Below are 21,654 nucleotides of genomic sequence, written 5' to 3' on the forward strand. Positions count from 1 at the left end.
AATATAAAAAATTAAAGTCCCTCTTGTGCACTGTAATTTCATAAAAAAATACTAAATTGTGTAAATATATATTTTTGGCTGAAAATTGCACTAATTTAAAATAATAAATTTAATAAACAATATAGAGGAAGTGTGTAAATGTGTTGTAAATAAATATTAGTAGAAAAAAAGGAAAAAAATGCGATTGGGTGCCGTTTTATATGTGTACAAAGGGGAATGGGGTCTTCCCTCCATAGATTTTGAGTGTTTGCGCGTACTGGTAAAGGAAAATCTAATTTTCTTTTGTTTATTAATTAAAAGCAGAAATATTAAATTATTTTCTTTCCTTAATAGTGCTTAGTGAAATTTACACGCTGTCCCGTGACAATAGAAACAAATTCCAATCCCCTGCGTTCCGGTGCCGGTAAATTACCCTATCTACAAATTGGCAATGAAAAATTTGTGGGCTATAGACAGATAAAAAAATTATTAGACAAAGAAGTGAGTATGCGTTGTTTAAAATAGAATTTTTTTTTGGGATGAATGAACTGTGTTGTTTTCTATTTTTAGGGTTATCCCATAGATGCCAAATTGAAGCAGAAGGAAAAACATTTATCGGAATCATTTTCCAATTGGGTGTTTTCGCAACTGCATGCTTATTATCATTATTTTGTGTTTGGCGAACCCAATAATTTCGAAATAACTAGATCGTTTTACGCCAAAAGAACACCGTTTCCATTTAACTTTTATTATCCGTCCTCGTATCAAAAGGAGGCCTATGATATTGTTTATACTATGGGTGGTTTCGATATAGATGATAAGCTGGAATTACATGAAGGAGACTATGTAGGTTAAAGTGGAAATATTTAAAAAGAAGTTTTGTCATAAGTTTTGTTTTTCTTTTAGCTAACAAATAATGCCAAAAAGTGTATTAATGTTTTATCAAAACGTTTGGGACGTAATGTTTGGTTTTTCGGCGATCAATTTAGTGAATTCGATGCTATTGTATTTTCCTACTTGTCCATTCTATCAAAAATAACACTACCTAATAATCCCATACAGAATCACATTAAAGGTTGTCAAAATTTAGTAAATTTCATAAATCGGATATCAAGGGATGTGTTTAAAAAGGAATCCTTTAATTCCATAAATACTAGTAAAGATGATGCATCCCCCAATAATCCTATGTTAACCGCAACAGAACGTAAGTTCCTAGAATCGGAAAAGAAAACAAAAATACTAGCTGGTATAGCAGCGGTAGTAGCCATGTCATCATTTGCCGCCATGAAAATTTTCTTTAAAAAGAAGGTATGTTAATTCGGTTAACCATATAGGTATATATTTTAACTATTATTTTATTAAAGTTCTCCAATACTCAGGAATACTACGATGGTTTAAATTATGACGATGATGATGAGTTTGAAGAAGACGATATGGATTGAGGATGTTAATTTAAAAGAAGAAAAAAATACAGAACTGCCTTTTATTGTTAGTTTTTGGTTATAAGTTTTTTGCCTTAATTATGCATTAATAACATTTATATATTCTTATAATACTTCCAAAAGAAATCCTATTTTATTCTATGATTTCTAGAAGTAACTTATGTAAATGTTTCAAAAATTATAATAATACCAAAAAAAGAGCGTCTTAAGATTTTCTTTGTTTTTTAAGCTTTTTGGTTATATGCATGTTAGTAATGTTGTTGATAAAAGTTTTTAGTTGCCATTTGAAAAATAGCATTACTAGCATTAAATTTTAATTATATGTAGTATTTTTTCTTTAATTTTGATTTAACTGTTGGTTTTTGTTATACACACATTTATTTTTCGAAATAAAAACGATTCATGTTATGTTAATTATTGATAAATTCAAATGAAATGTTTTTTCTTAATTACTCAATTTGAAGAAATATTAAGTTGAAAGTTTAGCACCATTGGAAATTAGATAAATTGTTGCATTATCTCACTGCTATCTGGATCAAAAAATATTGTACTCTTTAAATGTAAGTATTTGATTTGAAAATTTATTAGTAATTTTTAATTTTTTTCTTGTTATTGTAAATAATTTGTAATTTATACTTATAAACTAATCATACTTTTGTGTGTGTGTTAGAACTTAAACTTTTAAAGCTTCTTGTAGTTTTTTTCGTGCCACACTAACACGGTCCTCTTGCCGTCGTATATCATCTTCAGATATGAGAATGCCCTGCATTAAGGGCTGATCGGGATTGATGAAAGCCGTGGCGTTTTTTTGAAATTCAGTCTTTGTTGCAGTTTGTCCAGTTACGGGTGTATTGAGTACATGCAAAGCGGTGGCTAGTGATTGCATAACAGTCTGTTCATGAACATTGGGACCCAAAGGTTTTAGACTTTTGGGTAAAACAATATCATCGAATTGTTCGCCAGTCGCATGACAAGCTCTCATACATTCCAAACGTTTTTCCCAAAACAATTGTTTGGGTTTATCTTGTTGCTGTGCGCCTTGTTTGGTGTCATTTTTTGTTTTGCTATTTTCATGATTGCGTATAACGGTAACGGGCTGCTTAAATATGGAGGCAGTCTGACGTATGGGTGGTACCAAAGAGACATCTGTACGCATAGCACGACTGTTAGAAATAAGAATATTAGTACGTTTAATCGCAAATATAGCAAAATATTTCAACATTTAGTTTATAAAACAAGATAAATAATATTTATTGTTTCAAAAAAGTCATTTGCAACTTAATTGTTTGTATAAACTGCATGCATATATAATTGTTTTTTTTTTTAATAAAGTGCAAAACATAGTACATACATTAAACTAATTTTCCTTATTTCTTAAATAAAATAAAATAAAATAAAACTTTGATTTCAATATGCCAATTCGTTAATAAAGGTCAAGAAGAATTTGGTTTAAATAAAATCCCTATTTTAATTGAAATTCCTAAAAATTGCCAATTTGTTTGTTTATGGTAAATAGTAGTACATAAAAATATAGTTTGGATATCACTTGACAATGGCATGCAACACAGATTTGCCTGGTATTTAGTTATGTTTGTTTTGTAGGCTCTACCTGAATTCTAACTGTTGCTGCTTGAGTGGCAAATTTGTTGAGGTTGTTGTCGTCGTGGTCATCGTTGTACAAGAACTTAAAAGATTATGATGACTGGCTATTGAAGAGGAAGATGACAAGGCTGATGCTTGTGATCCCATTCTATGTTTACGCTTTAAACTATGACCCACCGAAGGATGATGTGATGGTATTATAGTAATACCACCACCCAAGGTTGGTAATGTAGCGCTACCAGCAACTGCCATGCTAGTACTACTACCAGTGCTTCCACCAGTACCCCCGCCACTGCTACTACTGCTTACCACTGAGGTGGTGGCAGGTAAACAGCGGTATAATGATATAGAGGGTGGTGGTAGATGTTGTATAAATTTGCCTTTTTGAAAATCAAAACTGCTTATATCTATGGCATCTCCTAAGTGACGTGCCAATTGTGGCTTACTATCAATACGTTTTCCAGTTGGACTATTGGCAATCATCATCAACAGCAACATTTTTTTTGGAAATTCGGCATATCGTTTTATAATACAATAATCAGAATGTTTATAGAAAATTGGTTGGGGTGGAGTAAGGGTTAAAAATGATGTGTAGTTCATATTTTAAAGAAATAAAAGGGAAGGGGGGATATTGTTGTGGTTGTTGTATGAAAGTGTTAAAATTGTGGGATATTTTTGTGTTCAAACGTGCGTTTTTTTAGTTATTTACTTTAATAAGCTTTAAATTAATTTTATTAAATTACTTACCTATAATAGTAGACATCAACTTTCCCCGCTGAGATTCCAGACTTTCGTAAAACTTCTTCTCTTTGCCAACCCTTGGGCAGGGCATTGCAGTCTACTTTTTTACGTTCTATGGAAATATTCGAGTTCATTTGCATGTTGTTTTAATATTTTTCCAACTGTTTAAATTAATTTAATTTTTATAATTTCACTTGGTAATAACAAAAAGGAAAAAACAACAGCGTCCCAATTTTCCTGATAAAAACAAAAACACTTTTTATTTGACAAACAATGTTGGTAATTTAGTGATTTAATCAAAAGTGAAATTCTAGCGATATGTTTGCTATGCAATACCGGGCAAGGCGAATTCATACAAGGTGATGGCAGTTCTGCAACACAACATTTTACATGTATTTTGTTTTTGTATTTGTTTTACGTAAATGTGGAAAAAACACACGAACGGCGAATTCATTTTATGAAATTTTTTGTAAAATGTTTGTATTTAATTAAAAAAATAAATATAAAAGATATACAAATTTGTGATAAAAATATATTCGGAATTGAAAAATTCTAATCCGGCAGATAAATTTGTAAATTTTAAGTGAGTGCCTAAAGTTATGTAAAACTTAATTTTTTTGTAAAAAATAAGTATAAAAAGTACATATTCATGAAAAAATTAAATTACGAGTTTCAGTCGTAATTCAGGTCTGAGTCACAAAGTATACAGAGATGTCACTTTTGACATTTGAAAAAGTCTAAAATCAGCTTTTGTTTGATTTTGAAATTGTTTGGTGTGAAGAGGTATATAAAATACAGCTAAAAAAATCAATGAATTCGTTTTGTGCGAAAGAGAGGGAAATAGCTTTTTGCTCGTGACGTCTCTGTATACCCTGTGTCTGAGTTGGGGAACAACTCACGCGTCATCGCGGCTTGTGTTTGTTGCCTAGCTTTCGATAGTTTTACGTCTCGCTCGCACTGGTGTAGTGTATTGTAAAAAGCGACTTTTTTAGTTAATATTTTTTATCTACATAGTGTATATATAAAACAATATTGTTTAATTTTTTATCATTTATTTAATTTTTTAACATTTTTTACATGAATAATTCAAAATATTTACGAAATTTTTCTTCGTTTAACGGAAATTTTTAAATTTTAAAATGTAAACAATTAAGAAAAAACTTATCAGCTGATTGAATAACACCACCTTGTTAGAATTCGCCTTGTGTTTGTTTTTGTGAGATTTTTTTTATAAGAGTTTTTCATTCAAATTTCCACTACAATTACGAGCGGAGGGCGGCGATTTCTACCCAAAAACAATTAATTGATAAAACTTTAAACAAAATTAAGGGTAATTTAAATTTTTCTTCAGCACTAAACACATGAATTATTTATCTTATCTATAATAAAAAAACTAACATTAAATGCACATAATTTTTGGTAAGTGAAAACTAAAACAAGTTTTTCCTGGTAACATGTACATGTTATTGACCTCTAAAACTCCATAAGAAAACTAAAAGGAAATAAACAACCTGTACAAAATGAAAAAAAAACTTTCTAATAGTAAAACTTTTAATATTAAAACAATTTCTACCTTGTTTATTGTGTACTCGGCAGCTTAACTTCTGGATCTCTAACTTATCATTATTGATATGGCTGTTACTTTAAACTGGGAAACTGCTTTATACATTGGTATAGCTATTTTGGCTCATATTTTAGTGTATTTATTTGTTACACGTAAACGTGCCAAGAGTATTGTGGGAAAACATGTTGTTATAACAGGAGGCAGCCGAGGCATAGGTCTATGTTTGGCTGTGGAATGTGCCCTAAAGGGTGCCAATGTTACGGTGATAGCACGCGATGAAAAAATGTTAAGTAAGTTTGCCTAATTACATACATAGTATGTATATATGTACTTTTTAAGATTAACTGTAAAAATATACGTGTTTTGAGTTTTTAATTTAGAACCCCGCCCAGTCTTTTAAAGAATAAAAACAATTTTTTATAATTTTTCTTTGTTATATATAAGATTTAATAAAATTTTCATTTACTTAATTATCTTATTTTTTTATCTAGAGGGTGCCGTTTCCCTTATGGATGTCATACGCCAAAGACCAGAACAAAAATTCCAATATCGTTGCTTGGACTTGTCATCGAGTTATGATAATGTTGCCAAGTGTTTGGCCGAAATTGAAGAGGAATTTGACGATATTTATATGCTAATCAATTGTGCCGGTCTCGCTATATGTGGTGTTTTCGAAGAAGTTTCCGTTGCCGATGCTCGCAAACTAATGGATGTTAACTATTGGGGTACCTACAATTGTACTCGTTACGTTTTACACAAAATGAAGAGAAGTGGTGAGGGTATTATTGTGGTGACTGCATCACAGGCTGCCTTATTTGGTATTTATGGTTATGGACCATATGCTGCTTCCAAATTTGCTTTACGTGGCCTAGCTGAAACTGTTGCCATGGAATCGAGGCATTTAGGTGTTTCTGTTACTCTGGCCTTGCCAGCTGATACAAATACACCGGGTTTTGAAAATGAGGAGAAGACTAAACCAAAAGAGACAAAAATTATATCGGGTAGCGGTGGTCTTGCACAGCCCGACACTGTGGCGAAACAGATACTTAATGATGCTTTGGTAAGTGAAAAACAAACAGATTTTTCATAGGTTTATATTGAATAAACAGAATTTATTGGGTTATACTTTTCCACTTCATTTTTGTTCCTATTTTTCTTACAGAAAGGCAATTTTATATCCATACTGGGAGTTGAATCCTGGTTACTTACCCTGCTTGGCGGTGGTCTCTTCCGTTGGGGTGGCTTTTTCCAAAATTTGTTCCATGCTCTATTCTTGGGTCCTCTGCGTATAATCGGGTGTTTATTGCATTTACACTTTGAACGTATTATTAAAAATTGTGCCAAGGAAAAAACTGCCTAAAGAAACTAAAACTTTAGCCAAAAAAAAAAATATATATATATAAAAATTCCAGTTAACTTATTTTGAAAAAAAAAAAATAATAATATGAAAAAAATGTATTTTTTTAAATATTTATTCCAATTATGATAAACTAGTAAAGTTATAAGAAAAAATTTCATTTTTATATACATAGTAAAATTTTTCATCTTTACATTAATTTTGTTACATTTCTCACTACCAAAAAGCACAAAAGAAACAAATCTAAATTATTTTTGTAGCCAAAGAGCTTGTTTTACATAGATACTTATAAATTTTTAATAAACTGTTTGTATTTTTAATAATTTCATGTATATGTTTAAATCTTTTAACTTAATATACAAGGTAAGAAAAAATTATCTTACAATTAGCTATTACTAAATATTATCAAAATTCTTTAATATGAATTGTCTATAACTGACTATCATCTTGTTTTGTTTTCTTCAACGGAAGCCAAAAATTACTACATTATGATTTTCTCAATATCTTATTAATTGCTTATGTTTTTATTTAAAATATCTTTAGATAAGAAAACAAAGTACAAATGTTTGTTACTTATTAAGCTAAATATTGTTGGAAAGAAAATTAATTTTTTTGTGGGAGTCATTAGTGTAGTTTCAAAACAGTATTTGAATCATGCAGATGTTAATTTATTGCAAAATTTTCATAATTTTTGTAACTTCATTTAATTGTATTGAGACAGCCCAGTATCGTATTGTTAATGGTAAAAATGCCAATATAGAGGATTTTCCATATCAAGTAAGTTAATCAATCAATATCTATCGGAAAAAAACAAATACATTTCAAAAAGCAAGGTTTTGTTAAATTTCCTATATGATGATTATTCTTTGCCTTTAAGCTTTCCCTAAGACGCCAAACTATACACATCTGCGGTGCCGCTATACTTAACGGTCAATGGGCTATAACAGCAGCCCATTGTGTTCATGGCATAGAGCATATACCGAGTTATATAACCTTACGCATGGGCAGTCGTTGGCGTTCCCGTGAAGGTGTTATTTTAACCGTTAAACAAATACACTCTCATCCCAGTTATAATCCAGACAATATGAATTTTGATGTATCGTTGATGCGAGTGCGAGAGAATGCTTTTGATCGTTATGATTTACCAGTACGATCGATTAAACTACCTCAATTATCAACCAAGATAGAAGATAATGTAGAAGCAACTGTTTCAGGTTGGGGTTATCAAAGTTCAGGGGATCATTTGTTATCGTCGGAATTGAAATATGCCACCGTTTATACGGTTAATCAACAGAAATGTCATGAAAGTTTACGTTCTCATGGCGGTATAACAAATGCGTAAGTAGTCTGAATTCTAGAAATAAAAAAATGTTGTCCGTTTGTTTATTACCCCTATTATTTATATTCTTATACACTTTATATTTTTAGCATGTTTTGTGCTGCTGCCCGTAATACGGATGCATGTCAAGGGGACAGTGGCGGACCCATTACAATAAATGGTATACTCGTGGGCGTGGTGTCATGGGGTGTCGGCTGTGCCGACCCATTTTATCCTGGAGTTTATACCCGCTTAGCCTATGCACCAATACGTTTCTGGATCAAGTTATTAACTAAATTGTAATAAATTTAACGAAATGTTTGTTTAAATATTTATACAATTTATGAAATACCTAATACATTTATTCCAAAACAAAGAAAAGCTTTTAATTAGTTATTTACTAAATAGAAAAACAGTATTTTTAAATTTCTTTACTTTTAGAATTTCATAACTATTATGTATTTTTATTCTAGTTTTTGTATATACATACATATTTTTTTTCGTTTTAAAGTATTTCGTACAGGTTTCCTTACCCTCTTCGATTTCGTTAAGAACTACGTATTGCTATCGTAAACATGAAATAACAACTAAAAAATTAGATTAGAAAGCAATAATAACGAGATTTGAAATTCATTTCCTTTTTTCGGTCATTATTTCACATTTAAAAATTTTATGGTATACCCTGTATATATATTTAGGGTTCTATAGTTGAAACGAAAAGTCGACTTTTTGCATTTTATGAAAAGTCGACTTTTTGACCTTTTGCATTTAGTTAAAAGTCGATTTTTCAACTTTTTTTATTTAATTAAAATTCGATTTTTCGACTTTTAATATTTTATAAATAGTCGACTTTTCGACTTTTCGACTTTTTTGACTTTTCCACTATTTTCGACTTTTTCCGAAGCCAGAAGCGTAAATTTATAATGTTGCCATTTAACATTATATTATTATTATTAATAAAAAATTTTGTTTATATTTTTTCTATTTTGCTGCAATTTTTTGAGTTTTCTCGACTTCTTTCTATTTTCGACTTTTTCCGACTTTTATTTACAAAGTCGACTTTTCGACTTTTTTCATAGACGATAGTCGAGTTATCGACTTTTTTAGAACAAAATAGTCGACTTCGACTTTTCTCGCCAAAAGTCGATTGTTCGATTATTCGAAAGTCGATTTGTAGAACCCTACGTATATTTTACTAAAAAGTTGATCAAAAGTACTTTTTTATACAACTCTGGGGAAAAGTTTGTTAAAAAGGTATGTGTTATTCACATCGATCACAAAAAAAAATAATTTGACATTTGTTTTGACTCGAAGACAATAAATCTGAACAAACATTCGTGTTAAAAATATGTTTAACTTTATAAATTTTAAATAAATAATACCTGTTAAAAACTAATATAAAATAAAAAAAAGTTGCACAACTCCTAAACTAATAAAATAAACTTTGCATGGTCGTCTACCTCAGTAATGAGTTTGCGTGATTTAGATTTTTCTCTCACGCGGCGTCTATTGGTTGTGGTTATTGTTCTATCAATTATCCTTTTTATAAAACGAATATTTTCTTCGGAAGCGGCTTTGAACTATTAATTGAAAGACTACAGCAGCTCCGAAGGCAAAAGAATGAGTAAACGACGTGTTTCCTATTTTTACAATCCCGATGTGGGTAATTTTCACTATGGTCCCGGTCATCCCATGAAGCCTCATCGTTTGTCGGTAACCCATAGTTTGGTCATGAATTATGGTTTGCATAGAAAAATGAAAATTTACAGACCTTACAAGTGAGTTTAACAAAAAATAAGTTGAAGCTACTAGATACACTTTAAACATTTTGTCTTTTTGCAGAGCTAGTGCCCAGGATATGTTGCGCTTTCATAGTGAGGAATATATAGAGTTTTTGCAGCAAGTGACTCCACAAAATATACATTGTAATTGTAAGTAGTGGTAGTAATTAAAAATTTTATAACTTTTAGAAAAATTCGTCTTTAATTTCAGCGGTGGGCTATACGAAATATCTTTCACACTTTAGTGTCGGCGAGGATTGTCCTGTCTTCGATGGACTATTTGAGTTTTGTTCCATGTATACGGGCGCCTCCTTAGAGGGAGCCCAAAAACTAAATCACAATCACAGCGACATTTGCATAAACTGGTCTGGGGGTTTACATCATGCGAAAAAATTTGAAGCATCTGGTTTTTGCTACGTCAATGATATTGTTATAGGTATTTTGGAATTGCTAAAGTATAATCCTCGTGTTCTGTACATAGACATAGATGTGCATCATGGTGATGGTGTACAGGAAGCTTTCTATCTTACCGATCGTGTTATGACAGCTTCGTTTCACAAATATGGCAACTATTTCTTTCCGGGTACGGGGGATATGTACGAGATAGGTGCAGAATCGGGTCGTTATTACAGTGTTAATGTTCCCCTTAAAGAGGGCATAGACGATCAAAGTTATTTTCAAGTGTTCAAGCCTATAATATCAGCCGTCATGGATTTCTATCGCCCTACCGCCATTGTGCTACAGTGCGGTGCAGACTCCCTAGCGGGTGATCGTCTGGGTTGTTTTTCGCTTAGCACAAGAGGTCATGGTGCCTGTGTAGAATTTGTCAAAGGGTTTAATGTGCCCACATTGGTAGTGGGTGGTGGCGGTTATACTTTACGCAATGTTGCCCGTTGTTGGACTCATGAAACTTCTCTGCTGGTGGATGAACATATAACTAATGAATTACCCATGACGGAATATTTGGAATTTTTTGCCCCCGACTTTACATTACATCCTGATGTTAATTCACGCCAGGAAAACGCCAATTCAAAACAATATTTAGAAGCTATTGTTAAACATGTTTATGAAAATCTTAAAATGTGTCAACATTCACCTAGTGTTCAAATGGTGCAGGTACCTCCCGATGTGGTGGACATGGAGGAATTGCGTAATATTAAAGAGGAAAAAGATGATCCAGACGTAAGAAATTCACAAGCCGAAGAGGATAAAATTGTGGAACCAAAAAATGAATTTTATGATGGTGAACAGGATCAGGATAAGGAAGACAGTACAACAGTTAGTTAAGGGATGGGACAAATTGTCATATATAATTGTGTGTGTGCTTATTATGTTAAGAGACAGTTGAACTGTATTTATGTTATTTGTAATGTAATTGCTAAGAATAATTAATATAATTAAACATTAATTGTAGTTTTAAAAGTGAGAACATATTTTTTCTTTTTATTGCCATTTACCGATAATTGGTATAAAACCAAGTTTTTTATGGTTTTAGATTTTATATTTAAATAAAAAAAGTTTTGAATATGAGTTATTACCAGCCAGTAGTTGTATTAGCCAAACGTCGCATACGTCTAGTATTACGGTCTTGATCGCGTATTTTCTTTTCCATTTCGGCATCGGTTAATGTTTCTAAAAATGGTGCCCAAGCATCGGCATCACTGGGATTACGAAATGGTACGTCAACGGTAGATAGTGGAGCTTCACTGAATGCATAGGTCCGATAATGCCAAGACAATTGACCACGAATACTGTAGGCTATGGCGGTTACAAACTCTCCACCCAGACCCAATTCAGCACATAGTTTAATGGCAAACTCCTCAGGATTATTATTCTTTTCCGACATATCCCATTCGATTTGATCCACTAGAGAAGTGTTGCCAACGTGTATATTCAGCTTTACTATAACACGTTGATCACAACTTTCCTCGATTATAGGTGGCTCACTGGGAAAAGCCTCGATTTGCTGGCGTATAGCTTGGGCAATAGCCGGTACAAATGGAATGGGATTCAAGTCTAAATCATCACACAAAACTTCAGCAAATTGTTCGGGAGTAATCATACTTTCATTTTTGTTCCAAGTGAAAGTGTCACGTAATTTCTGACCCTCCAACTCCATGTCCAAACGTATGGGCACTAGACACTCTTTTTGTGAAGCATTTTCCAAATTTGCGGTGGGATCTGTATCATCGAAACACATGGGAAATGTTCGCACCTTCTTGGTGTGTACGCGATTACGATTGATGGGAGTGGCTTGTGGCACCGCATCCAAATGACTGGAGTTGGGCATGGTGGGTACATATTGTGGTTGTTTTTTCGACTTGCTTTCTCGTGGCAAGGGTGCATCTGTGGTATTTACGGAAATGGCCCGATATCTAAAATAAAAAGTTAATTGTACTATGAAAACAACGAAATGTTATTGAATTTAGTATTGGGAAAGCTTACTTTTCATCATTGCCTTGTATTATATCGTCTACTTCACAAGCTCTTAACAGCGACACTGAGCTTGCTAAAATATGAGGACTTAAGCCGGAATCTGCTAAACGTTTGCGTTCCTCATTCGACAAAACAATTCTCGTCATGCCGGGATATTTTTTATACAATATACCACGAAAGAGCCGCAAGTAATTTCCCACTTCTGAGCCCACATAATAATATTCTCCTCCTTCCTCCAATTGAAAAGCCACCGGCTTATCGCCATAGGTTTGCAGAGACATAACTTATTTTGTTTACTATTTTTCTCTTTTAACTTTTTATAATAAATACAGTTTTTCCACTTTTCATTAAAATATACAATTAATGGCGTCCGATTTTTTTTTGTATAAACCAAGGCGTATTACCATAAGGTAGTGACAGTTTTGCAACAACAAAACTTTTGTTTTTGCATTTAGTACGCACACTAAGGCGAATTTACATAAGGTGGTGAAAGTTCAGCAATAAAAACATTTTTAACACGGCATACACATGTTCCGATAGTCACGTACGTAGCGCATGTATCTGGCGTAACAATATTACGATATCTAACAATATTTGTAGAGGGTACCTGGAGACTCAAACCCCTAACCAAATTAGAAATATATTAAAATCACATTTAAATTCGTAAAATATCTGGCCAGTTACATGCGCATGACGGAAGGTTAATAAAGTACCAGCATATCAGAGCAACAGCACGTTTGTCAAGTTTTTTTTTAAATGGAGTTTGACAAACGAGCGATTTTTATAATTAAAAATACCAGGTGAACGAATAAAAATGATCAGCTGAGTATTGTATAACACCACCTTATGTGAATTCGCCTTGTGCTGTTCGTTATTTAATGTATTGAAGTGGTGTGAAAACAGTGCGGTAGAGGTTTAATTAAATTCTAATTTTTATTATAAAATTAAATTAAAATGTCTTTATTGAGGTCTTCAAATAAACTTTACCAATTAAGTAAAACGTTAGCTCAGTCCCAGGTTTTAAGTGAGTGTAATTTTATAATTAATAAATGATTAACATTAATTTACAAAATCTACTTAAACTATAGTTCCTCACCGCACATTTAAGAGATGGGTTGCACCTACTTTGCGTGAACTGAATCGTCGAGCCAAAAAGTTGGGCCCTCAGGCACCGGCTGCACGTTCCAGTTTTATAGAATGGAATTACCGGGCAGAGTTATTTGCCTTTGGCAAACGATTGCAGGAAGAATTCGACATGTCTTTATTGAATACCGCCTTTACACAACAGTCTTATATAGCCAAAGAAGAGGCCAAACAAAGAGAATTGGGTATAGAAGAGACCGACATACAAATGCCACACAATTTGGACTTGTCCAAAAGAGGTGCAGATATTGCTAAGGAATATGTAGAAGCTTTTCTTAAATATTCCCTACCCAAAGTACCTTTGGAAGGCCAGAAATCCATAGCTAGTTTTCTATTGAATACTGAAACCTTATCTAATGTGGCTTTACATTTGGGCATGAAGGAATTATTGCTAGATGCTGAATATCCTCCTTCTAAAGAATCAATGGCGCAGTCATTATTGGCTGTAATTGGTGCTTTAGAACAAAGCTCCGGTATGGAAAGAGCTTTTCTTTTTGTCAGAGATTTTATATGTACACAACTTAATCAAAAAGATATGTTGGATTTGTGGAATATAGAGAATCCCACTGAATTGTTGCAGCAAGTTTGTCAGCAAAACAAGTTGGCTGCACCTGAGCCACGTCTTTTGGGTGATTGTGGCAAAAATACCGTACTGGCCGCGTATCATGTGGGTCTTTATAGTGATAAGAAGTTAATAGGCAAAGGTACAACATTAAAATCTTACAATGATCAGAAAAAATGTTAACTAATTAAAATTAATTTTATTTTAGGCTTTGGTGAAGACATTGAAACCGCTGTTAAGACCGCCTCATTGGATGCTTTACAAACATTGTTTGGCATACACGACAACATGAAACCCTTTAATTACCAACTACAAGTTGAAAGTCAAACACAAAAACTAAAGCAATAAGATAAATACAAATAAAATCTGTTTTAAATAAGTTGTTAACAATATAATAAACTCTTTAATTTTAGTTAAATTTTTAGGTAACACTTGAAATTTTTAAAATTTCATTTTCATTTATTATTAAATTTTATACAATTTAAATTGTCTACTTAAAGATTTTGTAAAGGGAGAGAAGTTTTCTTCGCTACGTAAAACACATATACATAGACTTATTATTCAGCAAAAACAATCATAACTAACTAAAGCAATAAAATTCTAGAGAAGTTATCTTTTCAATGACAATTATTTAATCCGTCTTCTTAGTTTGCCCCGCTGGCGGTTCTTCTGGTTTACTTTCCAATGAAAAGGGCGGAATTTTACAATCAAACATGTGACCATCTTCACGTTCCAAACGGAAAGTACCCCACATATGACCACTGGGGGCCTGAAGACTCACGTGACTGCTGTATTGAAAAGCGGGCAGACGCGGACTTAAAATGGGCTCTTGGCCCACCACTCCACGACCTCTTACAGTTTCCAAAGTTCCAGATAAAGAAAATATACGCCAATGTCTTTCACGCAATTGCACGCTGGTGTTGCCAAGATTTTCCAAGCGTATAGAATAACGCCACTGCAATGAGAATTAAATTTTGAGGGCGAAAAACAAAATGCAAAAAATACAAACACCCACCCAATATACAGAAGAAGCGGGCGTTTCACGACAACCCATATAGAAAGGTATCACAGTTACACGTATATTTTCCGTAGTCTCCTTATGAACATCACTCAATTCCAGCCATGGATGGTTCTTTTCCTGCCACGTTTTCAAAGTGTCTTTGGGCTCAAAGCATGGCTGTTTGTCGGGCACATATGTTAAAAATTTATCAAATAATTCATGATGCAAAGGATTCTTCTCCGCCGATGAATAGGGCATAATATCGTCATGGGAAACATAATCCAAACCGGGTATGGCATACAAGCTACGATTGGAGTCTTGGTTGCCCAAAAATGTAACAGCCTCGGTTTGTGCGCGCTAAAAATTGTTATTGTTTTAAAATTGATTTAATTATAATTTTGAAATGTTGTACTTACAATATAAGGACAATCTCGGGAATCTATTAGGACCTGATAGAAAGTATGAACTTTGCCTTTTACTTCCTTAGTATTTGCCGCATCCTGTGGTGAGGTGGAGCTGGCTTGTTGCGCAGCATTTGAACTTTTATCATTTGTACTATCAGCCGCATTTGGTTTTGTAGGATTTTCACTACTTTTAGAAGTATCACTTGCTGAAGCAGAGTCTGAGGAGTCAGCGGACACATTAAGTGTATTAACTACATCATTTAAATGGGACTTTAAAGAAGCCGCTACACTATTTGTTTTATTTGAAGTTTTATCACCTGTTTTCGCAGTTGTTTCACTTGCAGTACCAGAAGATTTGCCTTTAATAGCATTTTTCGCCGTAGTATTGTTGCCAGAAGCTGTGGTCTTGGTTTTATTGGGATTATGTAGATCACGATCGTAGACTCTGGCCGTCCAGGGAAACAAAACTACACCTCTATAGCCAAAGATGCGGTGAAGAAATAATTGCCCCGTCTCGTATTTACCATCCGATTTTGCCGGCTCTAAGCGTCCTACCTCTGCCAATCTATACAAAAGTGAAGAAAACAACAAGAGGCAGGGAATAAATAAATGTTAGTTACGCAACTTTATATTGTTGTCTATGTTGTTTACAATGTTCAAACAAATGATTCAAGTGTTTTTTGCAATTGCGCCCAATTTCTAGAAAATACTTTTTTTTACAAAATTTGATCATTGTTTTTCCTAAGTGACAAAATCGTTAAACTATCTACCACCTCTACTTACCTAGCTTGCTGTGAATGTTTCTTGATACTCCTGCTTATTATGACCGTTACCGTTTGTAATAGGGCCGTTGATTTTCTTTGGTTCTGTGTCCAGAGTATTTGTTGCAAAAACCCCATTTGTTTTGTCGTAATTTATGGCGTTTTACTTAAATAGTTTTTGCAATAGTTTCAACAAATTCTCGTTCGCTTAGAATCTTCTTACCTGGTAAGTTGTTGATAACTTTTCTAATTTTTAATTATTTTAGCCAAACGTTTTTAAGTATAGCCAAACAATTCGACGCAATGGAATCTAAACTATTTATTTTTTAAAATGTAAATTTATATTTTTTTAAATGTAAAATAATTACATTTTATTTTTGTGTGAGCAACGTCCAAAAAAATTGTCGAAGTTTTATTTTAGAAATGTCATTTTTGAGAGATTTAGAATTTGTAAACACTTTCTGACAGTAGCGGAGTTGATGTCAAGGCGAATTTAGATAAGGTGGTGTTATTCAATCAGCTGAATATGGTTTTTTTCAATTGGCTGGTACAAACTGATGACGGAGTTTGTTATTGTTTACATTTTATTTATAAAAATTCCGTTAAAACAGAAAAAACTATTTTTTTTTTATGTTTATGTAAACAAACAGAAAATACCAAGCATTTTGTAAACAACTATTTAAATAATGTCGGCAATGACTTCCACGTTATGGCCAGATTTTTCAATCTATTAAATGTTAACAATTTCATATTGTTTTATATTCACACTGAATATAGATAACTTAATAAAAATCTGTTTCGAAACGCTTTATATAACAAAAAACCTTTAAATCTTGTACCCGGCAGGCGGCAGTTTACTCTTATGACCAAATTTGGAAAGTGACTCAGCCGGAATAGAATTTTCCATTTGTCGCAAAGAGACTTTTATTCGAAATATATAATTTTAAATAAATAGTGTCCTAAAAATATAATTAATCCCTAGATGAAAGATTTTTGGATTGTGGCAACTCTAATTGGTGTACTTTGACAGTTGTGTCCTCCTCAAATAAAATATAAGAGATCAGCTGTTGAATTGACTTTATCTTATAAGTGCACCCTGCTTGACATATTGCATTTTCGTTTTGTTATTGTTTCTTGTATTTTTTTGCAATTGTAATTTCTTTGTGGCAATTTCACCAGCACTAGAATCAAAATACAAAACGCAGAAAGACAAAAGAATTACATTAATTTAATAAAAACAATTAAAGATTAAAAAAACAAAAGAAAAAATCCTTAATATTGACAAAATGCATCATATAATAGTGTTTATATTTTTAATCACCGGTTCCTGTAATACGCTATTAATCAAGTTAGTATTCCTCCCATGTAAGCCTATGGCCGGGGGATAATTTTCCTAAGTATTATCTGTATTGCAATAATTAAAAATCAATTTTATGTTAAATATACTTCTAGATGGACTAATACCATGACCGGAGTGTGCAATGATGGTATCTGGCGTTATTTCCAACATCCGGTATGTAGGATACGACAACTAGTTAACAATTTTTAAAGTTTTTAAGTTTATGTATTTTGCCATTTCCATCCACAGGTAGTTTTAACATTTTTAATGTTTGCTGGTGAATTTCTTTGTTATGTACTTTATAAAACAATTTTCTGTTTTCTACGACAACGTAATGTAAGTTTAAAATTGTTTTTTTAGGAATTTGCTTAAGGAAGTCTAACATTTTTGTTTTTTTTTATTTTTAGAATGGTTCTGAGGATACCAATCCGTTGACTAGTGGCGATCGTGAATTTAAGCCTTTAAACATGCTTTTGCCGGCTTTTTTGGATGCTATATCGACTATATTGTTTCTGACGGGTCTATATTTAACCTATGTATCCAGTTTTCAAATGATAAGAAGTAAGTACTCTAGATTAATATGGCGTAATATTGTATTCATATTTTGATCCTACAGCTAATATACAGTAGCTGTAGGGATTGGGTTTTCTGGAATAAATCAAGCCCTTAATGTATTATTTTTCAAATATTTGATTTGTGCAAAAATGTTTAAATATTTTTTCAATTGTGACCTTTATTTTTGCAACTGATAAGAAATCAAAACATGATGATGGACATTTAATGTTGTATTTTTAAATAATATCTTAAAACAGTTCCTAAAACTACGGTTTTATTGATTTTGTAATGGTAGAACAGAAAAGAAATAAAAGAATGGAACGTAAACTAGTCAATTCCCCAAAGAAAGAATTGTAAGATAAAGTTTTTATGAATTATGAAGAACTAAATTAAAATATTATCCACGGTTTGTAGATTAGCAGTAGTAAACAACAACCATTCTCTTATCACCTAACGAGTTCACTTACATTTACATACATTCATATGTATTTACATTTACATGTTGCAATATAAAAAAAAAACTTACTATTAAGACAATAAATATTTATTTCTTTTTTCCATATTCTAGGTTCTGCTATCATTTTTGTTGGCCTAATGGGTTCTATACACATGAATCAAGCTTTAATAGGACGTCATTGGTCGGCTATTATCACCATTATATGTGCTATTATTATAATTATATCCAGCGATATACAGCGTGTTATCTCTGATCACAATTCTTTGTCACATATAAATTCCAATGCTGTTCTCTCGGGCGATTTAATGATTATATGTGGGTCTATCTTTCAGGCTGGACGCATGGTGTATGAAGAGAAATTCTTAAAAGCTTGCCATGTACCCATTTTACAGGCTATTGGTTGGCAAGGTTTATTTGGTTTATTCATCACCTTATTGCTGGGCGTATTTATGAATTTCCTACCCACACCTATAATTCCCTTTAATGACAGTTCACGCGGTGTGTTTGATGATCTTATGGATGTTTTCAGTCAATTACGTAGTAATCCTTGGCTGGTGGTAGCTTTAAGCTTATTTATTGTCACTTCTTTACTCTACGGTTACACTTCTCTGTGCATTATACGTTTCTCTTCGTCGGCCAATTTGGTTTTAGCCGAAAGTGTGCGTTCGTATTTAGTTTGGCTAATAGCCTTGCTGCTCGAATGGGAATATTTGAATTTGGTATCGATTATTGGTTTCTTAATCTTACAAATGGGTTTAATTACTTATCGTAGAGCTATTCTTTTGGAATGGTATCGTTCGTTAGTGTTGCGTATATGGCGTAATCGTTATAATGATATGCCTGGCGATCCTACAGCAGGCTTAGGTGTGGGTACCGCTGGTAGCGAAGTGCCCACTAATCGTCCGGCTGATATTATTTGAACGATTTTATGGAAATTTCTTTTTTTGTGGGCATTTTTTCTGAAAACTTTTAGTTGTGATATGCAGGTAATAATATCAATTATCAAATAAAAATGAATTCGAAAAGAAAATAAAATCTTTAAAAAAAATCCGACTTTAAATTTTTGAAAAGAAAATTAGATGTATTTTTAATAAAAGTATGTTTGTTTGATTGTTTTGAAGAATGATTCTCAATAAAATTTGAAAAAGACTTGTTTGTAATGTATGGAATTTAATAATTCTAATTAGTGATTTAATTTATAAATAAAGTTTAAAGATGTATTTACAAAATAAAAAAAAAATGTGAATTATTATTTTTTGTTTTATTTATGAAGAAATTGCGTGATTTTGAGAAAAAACTGCAATTTTTAGTGAAAGTTTCATTTATTATTGAATTTTAATTATATTTGAAAGAGATTTTAGTAAAAACATATACTAAATTATAAAGGATAATCTCGATCATTACTCTATATACACAACATATACAGATTTTTTTCTTTACATGAATAATTTATATTTCTAGTTGATGTGTATTTGAAATCATTTATTAAAACCGTACCTTCCCATTATAAAACAAGTAAGAGTTCTATATTCGGCTGTGCCGAATCTTATATTCCCTTCACCACGGTGTGTTAAAATAAAAACAGTCAGTACCAAAAAGTCTTCTTCTTTTACATAACTTACTTCGGGCTCAATATGCTCAATTTCATGTTTCTATATTCAATATTATGGAACATACAAAAGAGTAATTTTTGAAAAACGAAAAATTACTTAAAATTTCCCTAATTCGGACTTTACATACTTAATTTCATGTTTCTAACTGCCGGTCCACACTAGGAAACTTTTTTTTGGGAAACTTTTGATTTTGCGTGAGAGAGAAAGAATATCATTCATCTCTCTCGCGGTACGGAGTTTCTCGCACTCGGAAACTTGTTTTGTTTTGTTATTCTTCTCATTCGTACAACAACAAATCAATGCAATTCATATGTAGTTTCTGAAACAAAAATTTCTATGTGTGGACATTAAGGAAACTTCAAAAGAGAATTAAGAAAAAGTTTCTCAACATTAGTTTCCTAGTGTGGACGGACCAGGTCAAAGTTCATTATTATAGAAAACTCAAAAAGTACCTTTTGAAAAACGAAAAAGCACTAAAAGGTTCCCTTTTACTTAATTTCATGTTTTTAAGGTGAAAGTGCACAACACGCGTTGAGGCGGCAACGCGTTTTACGCTTTTCAAACTTTGTTTTATGTGTGAGAGAAAGAGATGGTTAATATTTCTTTCTCTTTCTATCACACACAAAAATCAAAAGTTTCCCAAAAAAAGTTTCCTAGTGTGAACCAGGTCTAGCTAATATTAACACACTAGTGCTGCTCTCGCTCTGCTACTCTTTTTCTGCTGCTCTTGCTCTGCCTTGTTTTTATAAACAAGAGTACAATAACAAAATTTCCGTATGATTGTATTTTGTTTTTTGCAATTTCTGTTTGAACATGAATAAAAAATCTCAATTTTTGATGAAATTTTCAGAGGTTGTCTCGGATTTTTGCTCATATGTATGTTATTTATGGACCGATTTTGTTGATTTTAATTAGCAATCTTCCCGAAAGTATGTCTAACAGAATTATGGAAGATTCGGATCTCGCCGATATCCGGGTGTCTTCTAAAAACTGATTTCAATAAACATACAGACGGACATGGCTTAATCGACTCCGTTATCTATAAGGAACCTGAATATATATATATACTTTATAGTGTCGAAAAATTATATTATAGAAATTACAAACGGAATGACAAACTTGACTTCTCACGAAGGTGAAGGGTATAAAAAAACGCAAATAAATTTAACACAATTTGAAATTTCTTTGTTTTGCTTTATGTATATTATATATATTTTTAATTTTTTTTAACATTGGCATTTTGTTTACTTTTTTTTGCAAAATATTTTAAAATTAGAACATTCTAAACAGGAGATTTTACTTTAAAAAATATATCATAAAATTATAGAAAATCTTCTAAATATAATAAAATTGTTCTAAAGAATATAGTTAGCAACATAAAAAATTAACTTTAGTTTAACTATAAAAATATTTAATATTAAGTTAAACAGAAAAATAATTAAAAGAAATTAAAAATGCAAAGAAAAAAATGTTAAAACTGTTATTGATTATATGCTAAAAACTATCTGAGGATGACTGGTTACTCTTTAAGTTTATAATATATAAATTGACATTTATGTTACACCATACAACATAAATACATTTTCTTACAAACAGTTGC

At 32.1% G+C, this 21,654-nt stretch overlaps 9 protein-coding genes across 15 annotated transcripts; 6 read left to right on the plus strand and 3 right to left on the minus strand.

Annotated features, from left to right (window-relative positions):
- Positions 1-30: 30 nt before the first annotated feature.
- LOC111680442 (metaxin-1 homolog) lies at positions 31-1,432 on the plus strand. 2 transcript variants are annotated; one of them, XM_023442087.2, is made up of 5 exons: positions 31-259; positions 334-480; positions 550-825; positions 886-1,287; positions 1,344-1,432. In XM_023442087.2, exons 1-5 carry the CDS (start codon positions 179-181, stop codon positions 1,419-1,421), a joined length of 984 nt encoding a protein of 327 aa, XP_023297855.1. In that variant the 5' UTR covers positions 31-178; the 3' UTR covers positions 1,422-1,432. The 2 variants fall into 2 exon arrangements, with proteins under 2 accessions (XP_023297855.1, XP_046805303.1); XM_046949347.1 differs by having other exon boundaries at positions 1,359-1,432.
- Positions 1,433-1,578: 146 nt separating this feature from the next.
- LOC111680448 (methyl-CpG-binding domain protein 3) lies at positions 1,579-4,036 on the minus strand. Of its 2 annotated transcripts, XM_046949346.1 has the most exons (3): positions 3,771-4,036; positions 3,031-3,492; positions 1,579-2,584 (listed from the first exon to the last, which is right to left on the minus strand). In XM_046949346.1, the coding sequence occupies exons 1-3, from the start codon at positions 3,902-3,904 to the stop codon at positions 2,095-2,097; spliced, it is 1,086 nt and encodes a 361-aa protein (XP_046805302.1). In that variant the 5' UTR covers positions 3,905-4,036; the 3' UTR covers positions 1,579-2,094. The 2 variants fall into 2 exon arrangements, with proteins under 2 accessions (XP_046805302.1, XP_023297861.1); XM_023442093.2 differs by lacking the exon at positions 3,031-3,492 and having other exon boundaries at positions 3,771-4,025.
- A 901-nt stretch (positions 4,037-4,937) lies between these two features.
- LOC111680449 (3-ketodihydrosphingosine reductase) lies at positions 4,938-7,011 on the plus strand. Of its 2 annotated transcripts, none has more exons than XM_046950165.1 (4): positions 4,938-5,094; positions 5,361-5,618; positions 5,820-6,388; positions 6,491-7,011. In XM_046950165.1, exons 2-4 carry the CDS (start codon positions 5,396-5,398, stop codon positions 6,686-6,688), a joined length of 990 nt encoding a protein of 329 aa, XP_046806121.1. In that variant the 5' UTR covers positions 4,938-5,094; positions 5,361-5,395; the 3' UTR covers positions 6,689-7,011. The 2 variants fall into 2 exon arrangements, with proteins under 2 accessions (XP_046806121.1, XP_046806122.1); XM_046950166.1 differs by having other exon boundaries at positions 5,017-5,183.
- Positions 7,012-7,313: 302 nt separating this feature from the next.
- On the plus strand, positions 7,314-8,378 carry LOC111680451 (trypsin beta). The gene is made up of 3 exons (XM_023442096.2): positions 7,314-7,462; positions 7,563-8,023; positions 8,114-8,378. The coding sequence occupies exons 1-3, from the start codon at positions 7,340-7,342 to the stop codon at positions 8,304-8,306; spliced, it is 777 nt and encodes a 258-aa protein (XP_023297864.1). The 5' UTR covers positions 7,314-7,339; the 3' UTR covers positions 8,307-8,378.
- Positions 8,379-9,270: 892 nt separating this feature from the next.
- Positions 9,271-11,210, plus strand: LOC111680458 (histone deacetylase 3). Its single transcript, XM_023442104.2, has 3 exons — positions 9,271-9,781; positions 9,846-9,934; positions 9,996-11,210. Exons 1-3 carry the CDS (start codon positions 9,624-9,626, stop codon positions 11,069-11,071), a joined length of 1,323 nt encoding a protein of 440 aa, XP_023297872.2. The 5' UTR covers positions 9,271-9,623; the 3' UTR covers positions 11,072-11,210.
- Positions 11,198-12,630, minus strand: LOC111680459 (SWI/SNF-related matrix-associated actin-dependent regulator of chromatin subfamily B member 1). The gene is made up of 2 exons (XM_023442105.2): positions 12,230-12,630; positions 11,198-12,159 (listed from the first exon to the last, which is right to left on the minus strand). Exons 1-2 carry the CDS (start codon positions 12,499-12,501, stop codon positions 11,319-11,321), a joined length of 1,113 nt encoding a protein of 370 aa, XP_023297873.1. The 5' UTR covers positions 12,502-12,630; the 3' UTR covers positions 11,198-11,318.
- Positions 12,631-13,083: 453 nt separating this feature from the next.
- Positions 13,084-14,354, plus strand: LOC111680446 (39S ribosomal protein L44, mitochondrial). The gene is made up of 3 exons (XM_023442090.2): positions 13,084-13,244; positions 13,309-14,067; positions 14,134-14,354. The coding sequence occupies exons 1-3, from the start codon at positions 13,175-13,177 to the stop codon at positions 14,271-14,273; spliced, it is 969 nt and encodes a 322-aa protein (XP_023297858.2). The 5' UTR covers positions 13,084-13,174; the 3' UTR covers positions 14,274-14,354.
- A 28-nt stretch (positions 14,355-14,382) lies between these two features.
- LOC111680439 (polymerase delta-interacting protein 2) lies at positions 14,383-16,529 on the minus strand. 4 transcript variants are annotated; one of them, XM_023442083.2, is made up of 5 exons: positions 16,314-16,529; positions 16,113-16,256; positions 15,342-15,894; positions 14,941-15,282; positions 14,383-14,880 (listed from the first exon to the last, which is right to left on the minus strand). In XM_023442083.2, the coding sequence occupies exons 2-5, from the start codon at positions 16,226-16,228 to the stop codon at positions 14,557-14,559; spliced, it is 1,335 nt and encodes a 444-aa protein (XP_023297851.2). In that variant the 5' UTR covers positions 16,229-16,256; positions 16,314-16,529; the 3' UTR covers positions 14,383-14,556. The 4 variants fall into 4 exon arrangements, with proteins under 4 accessions (XP_023297851.2, XP_023297852.2, XP_046804753.1 ...); XM_023442084.2 differs by having other exon boundaries at positions 15,342-15,580; positions 15,647-15,894; positions 16,113-16,529; XM_046948797.1 differs by having other exon boundaries at positions 14,383-14,508; positions 14,556-14,880; positions 16,113-16,529.
- Positions 16,530-17,235: 706 nt separating this feature from the next.
- Positions 17,236-19,693, plus strand: LOC111680445 (solute carrier family 35 member F6). Its single transcript, XM_023442089.2, has 5 exons — positions 17,236-17,438; positions 17,543-17,603; positions 17,679-17,765; positions 17,837-17,990; positions 18,553-19,693. The coding sequence occupies exons 1-5, from the start codon at positions 17,377-17,379 to the stop codon at positions 19,359-19,361; spliced, it is 1,173 nt and encodes a 390-aa protein (XP_023297857.2). The 5' UTR covers positions 17,236-17,376; the 3' UTR covers positions 19,362-19,693.
- The last annotated feature ends 1,961 nt before the right edge of the window (positions 19,694-21,654 follow it).

This window comes from Lucilia cuprina, chromosome 4 (genome assembly GCF_022045245.1).
Source record: "Lucilia cuprina isolate Lc7/37 chromosome 4, ASM2204524v1, whole genome shotgun sequence".
NCBI lineage: Eukaryota > Metazoa > Arthropoda > Insecta > Diptera > Calliphoridae > Lucilia > Lucilia cuprina.